General features: G+C 42.4%; 1 protein-coding gene and 1 long non-coding RNA gene across 2 annotated transcripts in view; one reads left to right on the forward strand and one right to left on the reverse strand.

Annotated features, from left to right (window-relative positions):
* Window positions 1-11,928, forward strand: part of KL (klotho) — a 56,362-nt gene extending 44,434 nt beyond the window's left edge. The window contains exons 3-5 of the mRNA XM_075420289.1: window positions 371-639; window positions 3,233-4,349; window positions 8,159-11,928. Coding sequence (XP_075276404.1) covers window positions 371-639; window positions 3,233-4,349; window positions 8,159-8,496 — 1,724 coding nt within the window. The 3' untranslated portion in view covers window positions 8,497-11,928. The remainder of the gene's footprint in view (window positions 1-370; window positions 640-3,232; window positions 4,350-8,158) is intronic.
* LOC142361385 (uncharacterized) lies at window positions 2,729-7,059 on the reverse strand. Its single transcript, XR_012763958.1, has 2 exons — window positions 6,882-7,059; window positions 2,729-2,964 (listed from the first exon to the last, which is right to left on the reverse strand). It is a non-coding gene; the product is annotated as an uncharacterized LOC142361385 (long non-coding RNA).
* Window positions 11,929-13,417: the final 1,489 nt, after the last annotated feature.

The raw sequence follows: 13,417 nt of genomic DNA on the forward strand, positions 1-13,417 counted from the left end.
CAGAGCGCAGTTACTAGCTCAGTTGCTGCAGACAGTTCCAGTGCAGCGTGCTCTGCTCCGAGGCTGAGGTTTGGCACACCTAATTAGCAGCGCGGCTCAAACCACTGCCGCACCGCTTCTCTTTCTAATTCTGGATTGTTTAAAGCCGAGCCAGGTACCTCTGCTGCCTTGCACAGTGCACCCGTGCCCTGGCAGCTCCCTGAGCGCAGCTGAAATATCTTCCCTGAGCGGGCTTTGAGACAGGCCCCAAGATACTTATCTGACCTATCGCATTGTTCTTACACATGAATACAGCAGGCGTTGCTGATATGGTGTAATCTACAGAGGAAAAATGAGCACTGCGATAAGTCTGGTTTTGTTCTTTCCTCAGCCATCCGGTACGACGGAGTTGATGTGTTTGGCTACACAGTCTGGTCCCTCCTGGATGGCTTTGAATGGCACAGGGGATACAGCATTCGGCGTGGATTGTTTTATGTTGATTTCCAAAGCCACGACAAGAAGTTGGTGCCCAAATCTTCTGTCCTGTTCTATCAAAAGCTGATAGAGAAAAATGGCTTCCCACCTTTGCCTGAAAACCAGCCCATAGAAGGGATTTTTCCCTGTGGCTTTGCCTGGGGAATTGTTGACAACTACATTCAGGTGAGTCTGATGATCAAGCCGACGGGCTGTTTGGCCAGATCAGTGCACAAGTTCATGTTGATAAATGTGCTGGATAGAATGTCTTTGCTGATACATGTTGCCACAGTGCTACAAGGAGATGGGTACAAGGCTTTTGTGCCAAACACTGTGTCTTTCTTTCAGTCTTCACTAGACTTTCAGCGTGTGACCAGGCAGATTCAGTCAGAATGAGATACGATAAAAAATGTTTTAGAACATAGAAAAATTGAAAGGGGTCTGATGCTCATCTTCCCTGGACACGTTATGTGATCGGTTACTGGAAGTCAATCCTATTCGAATGGAAGTTGATTAGATCTGCTAAAGTGTATTTCCAAATGTCCTAGTCTATGAAATGGGAAATATTACTGCTTTTTCATGTCCATAATTTTAATGGTAATATATTTGTCAGCTGTGATAATACGTGTTTTAGAAAACTTCCTGAAAGCTCTTAAAACTCCAGTGGCATGTTTCTACATCTTGTGCATATATATCCTGGTACTGTTGTTAGGGGTTTTATATGTAAAAAAAAGTAAACCATATTAGATTTAGATGAAATTTATGTGTTCCTTCTTTGTCATTTTGTGTAGTACTGTGCTGATGGAGGTCTGCAGTGCCCCTGCATAGCACCTAGCTAGGTCATGGATCCAGTTCATAGCTCTCACTCTTTATTTCAGCTAAATCTGATACTTTGGGAGAATCTTTCAAATTTTAAGATTTCATAACGTGAATAAAAATTGTAGTTTAGTTACAGTCTCCTTAACAGTTTTGCTCTGTAATTCTTAGATGCTGTTTTGACTTGCAGGGCTTCTCTAACCACGCTAAAGAGGTGTAGTTAAATTCAGTGCTCAGGCTGGATCCAAGAACAGAATTTTTAATTTAGATTTTTCACAAAGACAGAATCTTTCTTCAGGCTAGAGTATAGGGGGCTTATTTGTTTTTTCTCACTCCAAAAGTGAGATCTGACTTTATTCTCTTGAAAAGTGTTGCAACCTCCTTACCTGATACACCTTTTTCCAAGAAAGTTCAAGTTGATATCCTCTTAGCTCCCAGATAGATTAAGGGTTGGAAATGGAATTGCTGCCTTTGGAATTGGTAACAGCTATAAAGTTGCAGAGTCAGTCAGCCTAAGACAGTTAAAAAATCCCTCCCATCCCCAAAACCTTCAAAGCTGAATATTTTCATTTCAAAAGGCCATTCAAACGTTTTGTGCTGTAAGGCTTAGGTAGCATGATTTGTAGATGCATCACAGTGGAAAAACTCTTTTGACAGCATTCCCACAGTATTAGTGGCAATGCATGCTTTAGTAATCTACAAGGGACAATTCTCCAGAAAAGCAATTTCCCTCAGACATGCTGTTTTTTATTACTTTCTTCTATAAGCACAGTACTGACCTCTCCAGAGAAAACAGCAGCCGATTTTCAGTGGCTTTTTTATACAGTCTGCAGAGCCTCAGCTACAAGTTGAACACTGGTTGTAGGCTGACACCTGCTTTTCAAATGGAGGGCAGGACAAGGAAATCTGAACTCAGGGGGAAATGGCGCACCGGTTTCCCCCGGAAAAGAAAATAAGGACAAAGAAATACATGTGAGATTAATATCTTGTAGTTTGGATCTTTCTTGTAAGAGCTTTGCTACTGTATGGGTGAAGAGATTTTACACTGTGCATTATTTGAAGTAAGTCACTTTTCCATTTTCTGGTTCTTATTAAGTTTGCAATATTCATTAAAAAGTGAAAGTATTATTCTGTGGGACCCTGAGAAGCTCATTTTTTCTTGTCTCCAGTATGTCATACAGGCACTTCTGACATCTGAAGCCCTAAAGACTTATGGGAAATGCATTTATTGTTGGAGTGACACATAGCAAATTTACTTAGAGGCCTGAAAATAAATCAATTCAGACATCAACAGCCTGCTGAAATAACTTGGAAATGAGTTCAGTATGAGTTAAATAAAAAAGGACGTCTTTAGCAAGAAGGAGATATTTTGCTTGTCAGCTGAATTTGTGCTAAAAATCAAGTGCAGAGCATTACTCATCTTTCATCATAGGAAAAGAACTGAACACAGAAGTGATGCTGCATTCATTATTTCTTTTACTGTGTTTAAGGAGTGGTCTTGAAACAGAAGCTACTGGGTAGTTTACAACAGGCAGTCTCTCTGTAGGCCCTTCGGCGTAGCTTCTTAATCTTGAAAGAAAAAAATTTTTAAAATTACTGTAGTCTTTGCTGAAGATCTGCTTCTCTGGAGATCTGTTGCAGGCTTAGTGCATTATCCCTGGGCAATCCCTTGTTTCCCGTACAGACTGGCACAATCTGGAGGAGATAAAAATATGGTGACCGTTAGCATAAGCTTGAATGAAAATGATATATAGATTTGGTACTTTTCTGATGTCACATGTTAACAGAAGATTAATTCATTCATATGAGCCACAGATGTTATCGTATCAGAGATGCAAGAGAAGTGCTAAATGCAATGTTTTGACGTAGGATATTCTTCCACTAGCTTGTGCCTGCTGGTTATGATGTTCCCACCTACCTAGAACAAACAGCTTCAATCTGGTGTGTTTCATACTCTACCTAGGTTGACACGACACCCGCCCAGTTTCTTGACTCTAATGTTTATGTGTGGGACGTTCACCAGACGAAGAAGCTTATTAAAGTGGATGGAGTTTTCACCACCAGACGCAAGCGTCACTGTGTTGACTTTGCTGCCATCAGGCTCCAGATTTCTCTTCTGCAAGAAATGCATGTCACACACTTCCATTTTTCACTGAAATGGTCTTTAATCCTTCCTTTAGGTAACCTTTCTCTAATCAACCACACACTTGTACATTATTATCAGTGCTTTGCTAGTGAACTTCTCAGAGTTAACATAACTCCTGTTGTTGCTTTATGGCAACCTATGGCTGACAATCAAGAGCTTCCAGTTTCCCTTGCTAAATATGGAGCTTGGGAAAACCCAGAGACTGTTGAGGCTTTTGTGGAGTATGCCAAATTCTGCTTTAAAAGTCTTGGGCACCATGTCAAATTTTGGATCACAATGAATGAACCGTCTGTGAAAAACTTGACGTACACCGCGGGGCACAACCTGTTGAAAGCACATGCAAAAGCGTGGCATCTTTATGACAAAGAATTCAGGAGATCCCAGAAGGGTAAAATATCTATAGTTCTGCAAGCTGACTGGGTAGAACCAGCTTGTCCCTTTTCCAGGAATGACCAAGAAGTTACTGATAGAATTTTAGAATTTGACATTGGCTGGCTTGCTGAGCCAATCTTTGGGAATGGTGACTACCCACAGGTGATGAGAGCATGGCTTCACCGAAGAAACAGTGTTGACCTGTATAATTTCCACTTGCCTTATATCTCAGAAGATGAAAAGAAGTTAATCCAGGGCTCGTTTGATTTTTTTGCCTTGAGTCACTACACTACTACCCTTGTGGGCTGGGAGAAAGAAGATGCACTAAAATATGACCACTATCTTGAAGTTCAAATGATCAATGACATCACATGGCTGCACTCCCCGAACAGAGCTGCAGTCGTGCCCTGGGGACTGCGTAAATTGCTCAAGTGGGTTAAATCAAAGTATGGCGATGTCCCAATTTATGTTATGGCTAATGGAATTGATGATGACCAGAATATGGTGCATGATAAGCTCAGAGTGTATTACATACAGAACTACATCAATGAAGCTCTCAAAGGTGAGGAACCGTAGAGGGTTTATATGTCACAAATCCCAATATTAGTATACACTGTCTGATAGAGTATGTTTAACTTAAAGTAAAACCTACATAGAATACTCCATAAATTGAATGTTATTGCAGCATAACAGATAGTTCTTCTTTTGATTTACGATTGGTGTTCCTAAACATCAGAAAGACTGACTTTGCACGTATTCTGCAGAAGACAGCAGAAGAATTTCTTTATGGATTCAGGAAATTTAAGTACCTGTTATGTGAGTAGCTCCACATGTATTTAGTCAGATTTTCTTCTTATTGCACTTCTACTGTTGTTTTGCTTTGTTGCTTCTCTCCACTGATGTGCGTGCCTCAGGGCTGGGTATGAGTTCTGTTCCTCAGCTGTCTCTGTATCTTACCCAACAGTGATCTTATCCAACAGTGATCTTCACAATAATTCAGCTATCTACCTCATTATGCCATTTCCTGGACTCTTTCCTGCTATTCAGAACCCAATCCAGTCTTCTCTGTCTCAAAGATTCATAAATTATAAAGCAAAAAGGAGGCATTTTGAGTCATCCTGTCATAACCACACACACTGTTTCTTAAGAAAAGCACGAGACCTGAATGAGATATTTTTTACTGATGAAGAATATTCTACATCTCACTGTAAGCTGTTGCAGTGGCTAATTATTCACTGTTTTTTATATGTAAGTGTGTGTATAAATATATACAAATCTTACTTCTAGTGTTAATTTATTTAGCTTCAGCTTTAAGCCATTTTGTTGTGCATTTCCATGTATTTTACCTGTGTAGGTATTCACAGACAGAAAACAATCTCTCTCTCATTTATTTGTTTGATGAATAACACAGGCAAAGCTCTTTGTGTCCCTTACTATAAAACACGATTTAAAACCTGTCAATTATTAAACTTTTCCCCTTTGCCAGCATTCTTCTTGAGAGGGGTAAACTGAGGCCTGGACACACTGTTCCTGCTGCAGTCACACCTATATCTCAGGCAGGCATAGTGTAACCTCTTACTCTTCTACTCCTCTTTTGTAGGTGTAAGCAGCCCAGTAGCCCTTTTGGTCATGGCAGCAGGATGGTTACACACACTCCGTGCTACCTACTGAGATTTCACATTCGGTTACAGATTCCTAGCTCCCAGGCAGAACTTCACTGCCAAAGTATGGTCTGCGTGTTCTTGGACATCCTCATATTTGGTCATGTTCAAATGTCAGTTGCTTGCTTGTACAAAGCTTGCTACACTAACTAAATCATATCTGTAATCTTTGTGTTATTTGCAGACTTTGTGAGAAATAGTTTTACTTTTCTTTCAGATCACTGATACATTTAAGATCATTAAATATCTTAGTGCTAAAAGCCAATCTCCGTGACCATGGTAGAAACACGCCTACTGTGACGCTTACCAGCAATTCCGTTTCTAGACTTCACCAGTTCTGCTTGAGACCAGTTGAAGTCTGTTAATTATGGGCTCCCCTTGACCTTGTAACATTCTATTTCTTGATCCAAGGGCAACAGAATACCAAGTCAGTTGCCTTGCGAAGTTCTAAGTATATCACATCAAAGATCATTTCTTTTATTGATCTGCAGATCTCGTAAAAAAGATATCAAGTTAGTTTTACAAGATTTACTTTTCGTAAAGCTAAGCTGATTGGCATTAATCATATATATCTCCTGTAATTCTTGCTTATCAAGCCTTATATAATCTATTCCTCTCTTTTGCTAGATGGTGAAGGATGGCTGGCTGTTGCATAATTTGTTAGGTCATCCTGTCCACTCTGCTAAGTATGGGCTTTAAGTTCCTCCTCTGTAATTTCCACCTCTTTTAGGAATTACTGGACATCAGTATCAAGTGCCCAAGAGTTCCTTCTCCAGCATTTTGAAGCACTGGGTGCACGTTTTCTGCATCTGTGGTTAAAAAGCATGTCTTGGCTATATTTGGGTTTATGGTTTCAATCTGCTTTTTTCTGTATTGCTTCTCTCCATCCTACCACTTTAGATTGTACCAGTTTTGACACCTCAGTTTTCAAAGCGTGTATGACTGTGGGCTTTTCTCCCAGTTCCCGTTAGCCAAAACACCTGCACATCCCCCTGCTTTTTACAGATGTTGTCATTCATACTCATCTGGTACCAGTATCCCCCAATCACTTCCTTCTCCCCTCTTCTATCGAGCCTGGAAATAGCTCATATGCTTTTCAACTTAACCATCACATGTAAGCCATATTTTTCTATCTTTCCACCTTCTGTGTCATGGATGAATATGCCCCTGCTAACTAGCCATAATACTAAACTCACTCTCCCTCTTTTGACATCATACACTCCTCTGTAGTGTTTTGTGTGTAAGTAACACCAGATTTTTCGTTCTCTTTTCTTCTGCCACCCTGGTATTTTGCTTTTGCCCATCTTGTCCTTACACAGGGAGCAAGCTCTTAACCTTGGTGTCATGACTGGTTCAGGTTTCTCCAAAGCTTGCATTTTTTCTGCAAGACCCTGTGCGCTAGCCGAGATGAATTACAAATCTTGTGTCCTTACCTCAGTAGGAGAGGAATGAGAGAGGATTGGGTCCATGTCTGTTCTTGCGTTAAAGTTCTTATTCTGCCACCTTCCTCCAGCTGGTTTCAGGGACTGCATGTGGCAGCATTGTGCGTGTAATGTTGCTCACCTGTGTTGTTCCAGGGGAGCCAACAGGTTTGTGTGGATAAATGATTCCAGAATACCTTATGGGACCCTTTGGACTGAGGCTATGTTTTTAGGTGCTTTGTACACTGTTTAAGTACATATTTGCCAATTGAAAACAAAGAACAGCAGTAACCATTTATGTAACACCAGTAAATCCACATGCAGTTCTACAGACATAAACTAATTATCGTGGGTAGTAGCTCTGTAAAAGGGCAGGTAAATATTATTTCATTTTACATGTGAAAAGTAGGTTAGAGGTGCTAAATGTCTTGCAAGTGGCTGAAAAAAGAGTTCTTTCCAAAGGCATATGAAAATTCAGCAATTGTTAGCTTTCAGTCCTATGTTCATTGTCTAGAAGATGTTGCTTTAATTTGTTAAAAACAGTGATTTTGAGAGATTATTGTAGTTTGCATATACTGTTGTGGATTGATTGGTTTTGTCAAGGGGGACTGATGGTTAATGCTTCAGCTGCTGGGCCACTTCCAGTAGTCAAGTTAACAGTATGGATCGTGGACAAGTTTTCAATAAAAACTAGTACAGGATCAGAAACTCAGCTCAGTAACAAGAGGGGACTATGTTCTGCATAACCTTTCCACTTCTACTAGTGATATCCCAGTACGTGACCTTAGCATGGGCGCGTCTTTTCCTGGTGTCACCATGTCTGCCTCATGAGGAGTGCAGCCTGATGTCCTCCTGTTCCTTGGCCATCCCCATCAGGAGGTACTCTGCAAGGGAGAAAGACCAATCAGAGAAACAGGCTGCAGAAATCCAGGTGCAGGAAAACCAAAACCTGTGTCCTTTCATACATAAGAAAGAGCTATTTTTTCACGATAGGCTGCATGCTGATCATTAAACACAGTCATGCACTCACAGCTGTGTTTACCAAGCACAAGGAAATAAATTGCAGGATACACGCAGATCGCACTGTCTGGCAGTGGCTGACAGATTCTTACTTTTTATGAGAAACACTTCATAGATGTACATGCACCTTACCTTATTTTGGGGAAGAGAAGTGCAGATAATGGGTTTAACGTCCGCCTGCCCCTGCTTTGTGTACTGGCATATGGTACTGCTCTTGAATGCCGAAGTGACATTTATTCATTTCTTCAATCCTTTGTTTTCTTTTGCAGCTTACACCTTGGATAACGTTAACCTGCAAGGATATTTTGTCTATTCTTTTAATGACAAGACTGCTCCTAAATATGGTCTTTACAGTTATGTTGCAAATCAGTATGAACCAAAGCCTTCTATGAAACATTACAGAGAAATAATTGACAATAAGGGTTTTCCTGGTCCTGAAACTCCTGAGTTGCCGTGCCCAGAAGAGGTTGCCTCATGTCCTGAATGCCACTTCTTCCGGACCAGAAGATCATTATTAGCCTTTATCTCTTTCATATTTGTTGCTTTTATTGTTACTATATTCTTCATTACTTACTACTCCAAGAGGGTAGAAAGAAGGTATAAATAGAGCTGCCCCGCTGAATACGTCACTCACTGTGTTTTCTCTTGCATCCCCATGGGAAATCTGAAATACGAGCGCACAACGTTGTGATTGCTTCAGCACTAGGAAGGCATTTACATTGCCTGGTACTGCAGGACACTGAGAAGAGATTGCTAGCATATGGCTTCTAGAAATTGTTTTCTCTGGTTTAGTACATTTGGTTTATGACCAGTCCTTAATTCCTGTGATTGGAGTTATCTCACAACTTTCCCTGGGACCTCGTGTTGAGCAGATGCTTTCTCCTCCTTTGTCTTGCCTTGCTGGGTTGTGTTTCAAAGTATGTTTCAAAGACATGGAGTGGTGGAAGAGCCTGAATGTCAAATTCTCCAGGAGAAGACTGAGGAGAAACAAAATGGTTTACTTTTCCAAATCAGGCTTTAATGCTGGTGTTGCCTGATCAGAGCCAACATCTGATGGGAGCAGGGAACGTGACTGAGTGGGGAGAATTGCACAAAGCGGCGCCAGGGGAAAGGACCCCACCTTTCCTAAAGCAGATGCAGGGGCAAGAACAGAGGGACCCGAGTCCATGCTGCTGGGAACTCGCGGTAAATCAGTTAACTGCTACTCAGGTTGCTGACGCCTATGTCCGACTTCAGGATGTCATTGGGGAGCTTCAGCTAAAGGAACTGTGTCTTTCTCAGTGGGGAAAGCAGCAGGGGTATGTCCAGGGATGGCAAGGGTCGTGCCACCTGATGGGAAGAGACGGGAAGAGTGAAAGGGCTTCTCATTGATTTGCTCAGTAGAAAAGCAGAGAGCAGGAACTGGGATGTCTTTGCTGTCTCGGATGTCAGAAAGCTGTGTGCCTGACCCTGTGCCCTGTACCCATGGACACGGCAGGGCCAGGGCACCCCGTTTCTGCGCTTCTCGCAGCAAGCTGCACACAGTTGGCACTCTGCTGCTGCCCAGCTACTTACCTGCTGGAAACCTGTGGGTGATTTGGTAAGATGTCAGTTCTGACTTTAAATCCCAACATTTTGGTGTAATAATCCAGCACTTTATTGCTGCTTTTGCCAGGGCCGGAGATCCTGGAGCTGTTGCTGCTGAGATGCACTGTCCGGCTCCTGGGAGCCTCCTCCATGTTGGCTGGAGGGTCCTCTTTGAGCAACTGGATCTGGCCCTGGCAGCATTTCATTCCCAAAGTATTACTGAACGTCTGCCGGCTTCTTATTTTTCTCTCAGCAAGATAAATTAGCAAAATATTAGCAACATTGTTTATTTGTAGGAATAGAGAGAGAATGGAAAAAAAACCCTACGTTACTGTGCCTGCCTAGTGAATCACCACATTAGGAGTGTCCTCAAGTATAAAGCAATGAGGTCATTTTTCTTCGCTCTCTAACTCTAGGCCTTCATTGCCTTCAGCTGTAATTGTATTTTTATTGCTATGTGAATAATGTCAGTCACTGGAAAGAATATTTTAAAGGAAATGTGCTCTGTGTTAATTAAGAATTATTTATCTACTAAAGCTGGTTACGCTGTATTAAATATGATGTTTATCTATTAGATGACTAATAGATGACTAAATGACCTCCCAGCATTCCTTTCAACCTGAATACTCTATGATTCTGTGATTCCATACTGCAAATTAAAACTTAAATATGTTTTTCATTTGTAATTTAAGATTATATTTTTCTTAAATAATCTATAGAAATAGAAAAGAATTAGTATCTTATCAGAGTGATTAATATATTTGTCCGCTAGTTCCAGCTGTAAAATGGTCTGTCTTTGCACTAATGTATATTTTGGTATTGAGATTAGGTGAAAAATTCAGAGTAAGTGATGAAGTATTAAAAATATATGTAAAAATTATTTATAGCCTGATAGGGCTTGCTAACGAAGAGCAAATTTTAAACTGCTGTGTATTTGTGCGTTGGTGCCTGGCGCAGTGTGGATTACAATGAAATAGCTCTCCCTAACCGTGTGAGATGCCAAATGGCTTTCTCCGTGGCATGGCGGCGAATCGCCTTGCAATACATTACTCCAGGAGCCAGATGCCTTCACAGTACATAACGAAAAGTGGCATTCATTTAATACAAACTGTAGCCAGGTCATGCCTAACCTGTATGTTATGTGCATGCGTGTATGTATTTTATAATTATGTTGTTGTTGGTAAAACAAAAGAAGTCTGGAGCTGGTCTTTGTGTGAAATCGAGCTTATGTGCCTCCCCTGGGTTTGAGGAGGCTCAGCGGGCCTGGGCAAGGCAAGTCCAGAAGAACCCGAGTGCCATGCTGGCGGGCACCGGCCCGTCCTGACCCTTCGCTAACCATTAACCATCCCGTGGGTTGCTGCCCTGTGCCGTTTAATGGCCCAGCCACAGCGCGATGTGTAGAACAGCAGTGCGAGCGCGGAGATGCTGCAGGCTCTTCCCGTGGAGGCCGGGTGATATGTAACCACCGGCAGGCAGATGGCACCAGCTGGATATCTAATCTGTAGGTAAATTGGGATTTGGTGCTGTGAAGCTGTATGATCGCATCCGTTCATGGTGCCGTGGCCCATAGAAATAACACAGCCTTTGGCGCAGTTCCCTTCGGAAGAGTTTTTAAATATCACTGCAGAGCAGCGAGTGGCTGGAGCTGGGCACGGCAGTTGCCAAAGTCCTCTCCTAAGCAGTCTGCCTGCGGTGCTGCCTGTGCACAGCAACACGTAGCTCTCAGCAAATGAATTGCATAATGATGGGCCGGGGAAAATACAGGCTGGTCTGATGGAGATAATGGCATGGTTTTGCTTCAGGAATCTGCTTCATTTTATATAATCGGGGGCCAGCATGAGTTTCTTGTCAATCATCTTCTTGAAAAAAATCGCCCTCCACTACCAACAAAAAAGCCCTTGAATAGGCAAAGATTAGGTACCTGCCCAAGGAGAACTGCGGTGTGCTCATGCACGCTGATGTGGTAATGGCCTCCTGCGATCGGGCTGTGAGCTGTGGGGCCCTGCCTCCGCGCGATACCCACGTGTGAGCGATGATCTGGCACCTCCCCATCACCATCTGTGCCTCTAGAGCAGAAGTGCTGACAGTAGCAAGGACTTTGAGCAGAGGGGAATCCATACTCAGTCTGCAGAGGCAGCTCAGGGGAGGACGGTGTTTTATTTTCTGAAGAGCAACCGGAGTCTGCATGTGATGGATGTTAACATGCAGTATCGTGTGTAGGCTGGTTTCTTGATTTTAACCATGTTGCTAGGATGAAATGTTGTTGCCAGTTTGCTCAATGCTCCAGATTAGACATGTTGTAAAACACAAAATTATATTTTTATTCAAAATGTTTTTGTGACATGAGTGCAAAACTTCTGTTTCGTTTGTTGAAGAGATTGTGCAGCATGACTGTGGGAAGGATGTCTTTGCTAAATGAAAGAAGGAATGTTATGTTGTTTTTATAACAATCTCAGAAATGAAATAAAGATACTGGGCGTAACAAATTGTAACGTGATCTTGCTGTTTAATCTGTTTGCAACATGAAGAGCGGAGTACCTTAGGAGAGACCGTTACCGTATCCTCTGCAAGGAGCTGGTGTTGCTGTTTGTTTTTCCAATGCACAGAAGTAACTGTAACTTTTGTTGGAGACTGCTGGGGCCTGTGTCTAAACAGGTTTTTCCAATAGACCTAGGGCTTTGGAGAGGTTTTGGTTCTTTGATTTTTTGTTGGTTGTGTTGTTTTAGGGTGACTATGTGATTTAAGAAGTCTGTGGAAGTAACCATACCAATAGAAGAGTCTTTTGTTGCAATAGCTTATTCCATAGTAACATTGCAGTAAATTTGACAGTTCTTCTATTCCAGTAGAGTTACTCACAGGCCGGAAGGACTTTGTCAGCATGTGACACTAAGCAGTCAGTTTGTGGCATCCTTATTAAACATCCTAAGGGAAGTAAATGTCAAGGTTAAAGAAAGAAGAAAGGGAAAAGGCCAGTGAATGGGACAGTGGCCATACAAGCGTCAGCATGTTTAAACACACAACTTGCCCTTCACTTTTCTCCTTGTGTTGTATTCATTTGCTTCTGAGTTATTCAGAGAGCTTGTTCTGTTTATTCTGCTTGCAAAAATCCCTTGGGTGAAAATGCCCTTATTCATGGCAAAGAAGTCACATGTAGGTGCTAGATTTCAGTTTCAGCTGAGAAAGTTTGGTCTTGTTCCTTCTTCACTCCCGCAAAGCTGAGAAGAGGAGATGAGGAACAGAAAGGGGAAAGAAAGGTCTTCCCATCTTCGGCATGCCACTGGTGGGTTGCCAAACCACTCTTTGCCAGCCGTCACACAGCTACGGCTGGTGCTGCCCACTTGAGCCCGCCCTGCTTAAGGGATTGGGAAAAGAAGGGATAACAAGGTGAGGTGAAAGTGGCCAAGGTATCAGCAGCTTTTGTTGTGGAGCTGAACAGAAACACCACTTTCTGTCAAACAGTTCTGAGAAAATTACGATCGTTAAGAAACCAGAAAGTTGAAATAATAGCAGCCCACAGCCAAGACACTTGTGGGTGCTGACGCTTTGGTGGTTACTGTTTCATGTGTTTGTGAAGGAGTGGCAAAAGGGCCAACGAGGCAGAGAGAAGCCAGGGAAAATACTAACGGAGCAGGGCAGAAAAGCCACAGGCACAAGCAGATGCGTGAGTTCCTCGCCCTGGGAACTGAGGGAACAGTCCGCTGGCGTGGGGATGGGCCAAGGAACTTTGAAAATTCTTCGTTAAAACAATCAAATTTGAAAAAATGATCTAATGCGTAAACTTCCTACCTCGATCGTATTTGTCCCGTAATAGATACACCTCCTGCATGAGGAGTTTTACTGTCAAAAGCCTTCTCCTTGTTGCAAGGGTTACTTGCAGCACGACGTGGCGAAGCATCGTCTGCCAGTGCCAGCCCTCCTGAGCTCATCCAGATGTGTTTCTGGCCTGAGGCCCAGGAGGCCCA

The sequence above is a fragment of the Opisthocomus hoazin genome, chromosome 1, assembly GCF_030867145.1.
Source record: "Opisthocomus hoazin isolate bOpiHoa1 chromosome 1, bOpiHoa1.hap1, whole genome shotgun sequence".
NCBI lineage: Eukaryota > Metazoa > Chordata > Aves > Opisthocomiformes > Opisthocomidae > Opisthocomus > Opisthocomus hoazin.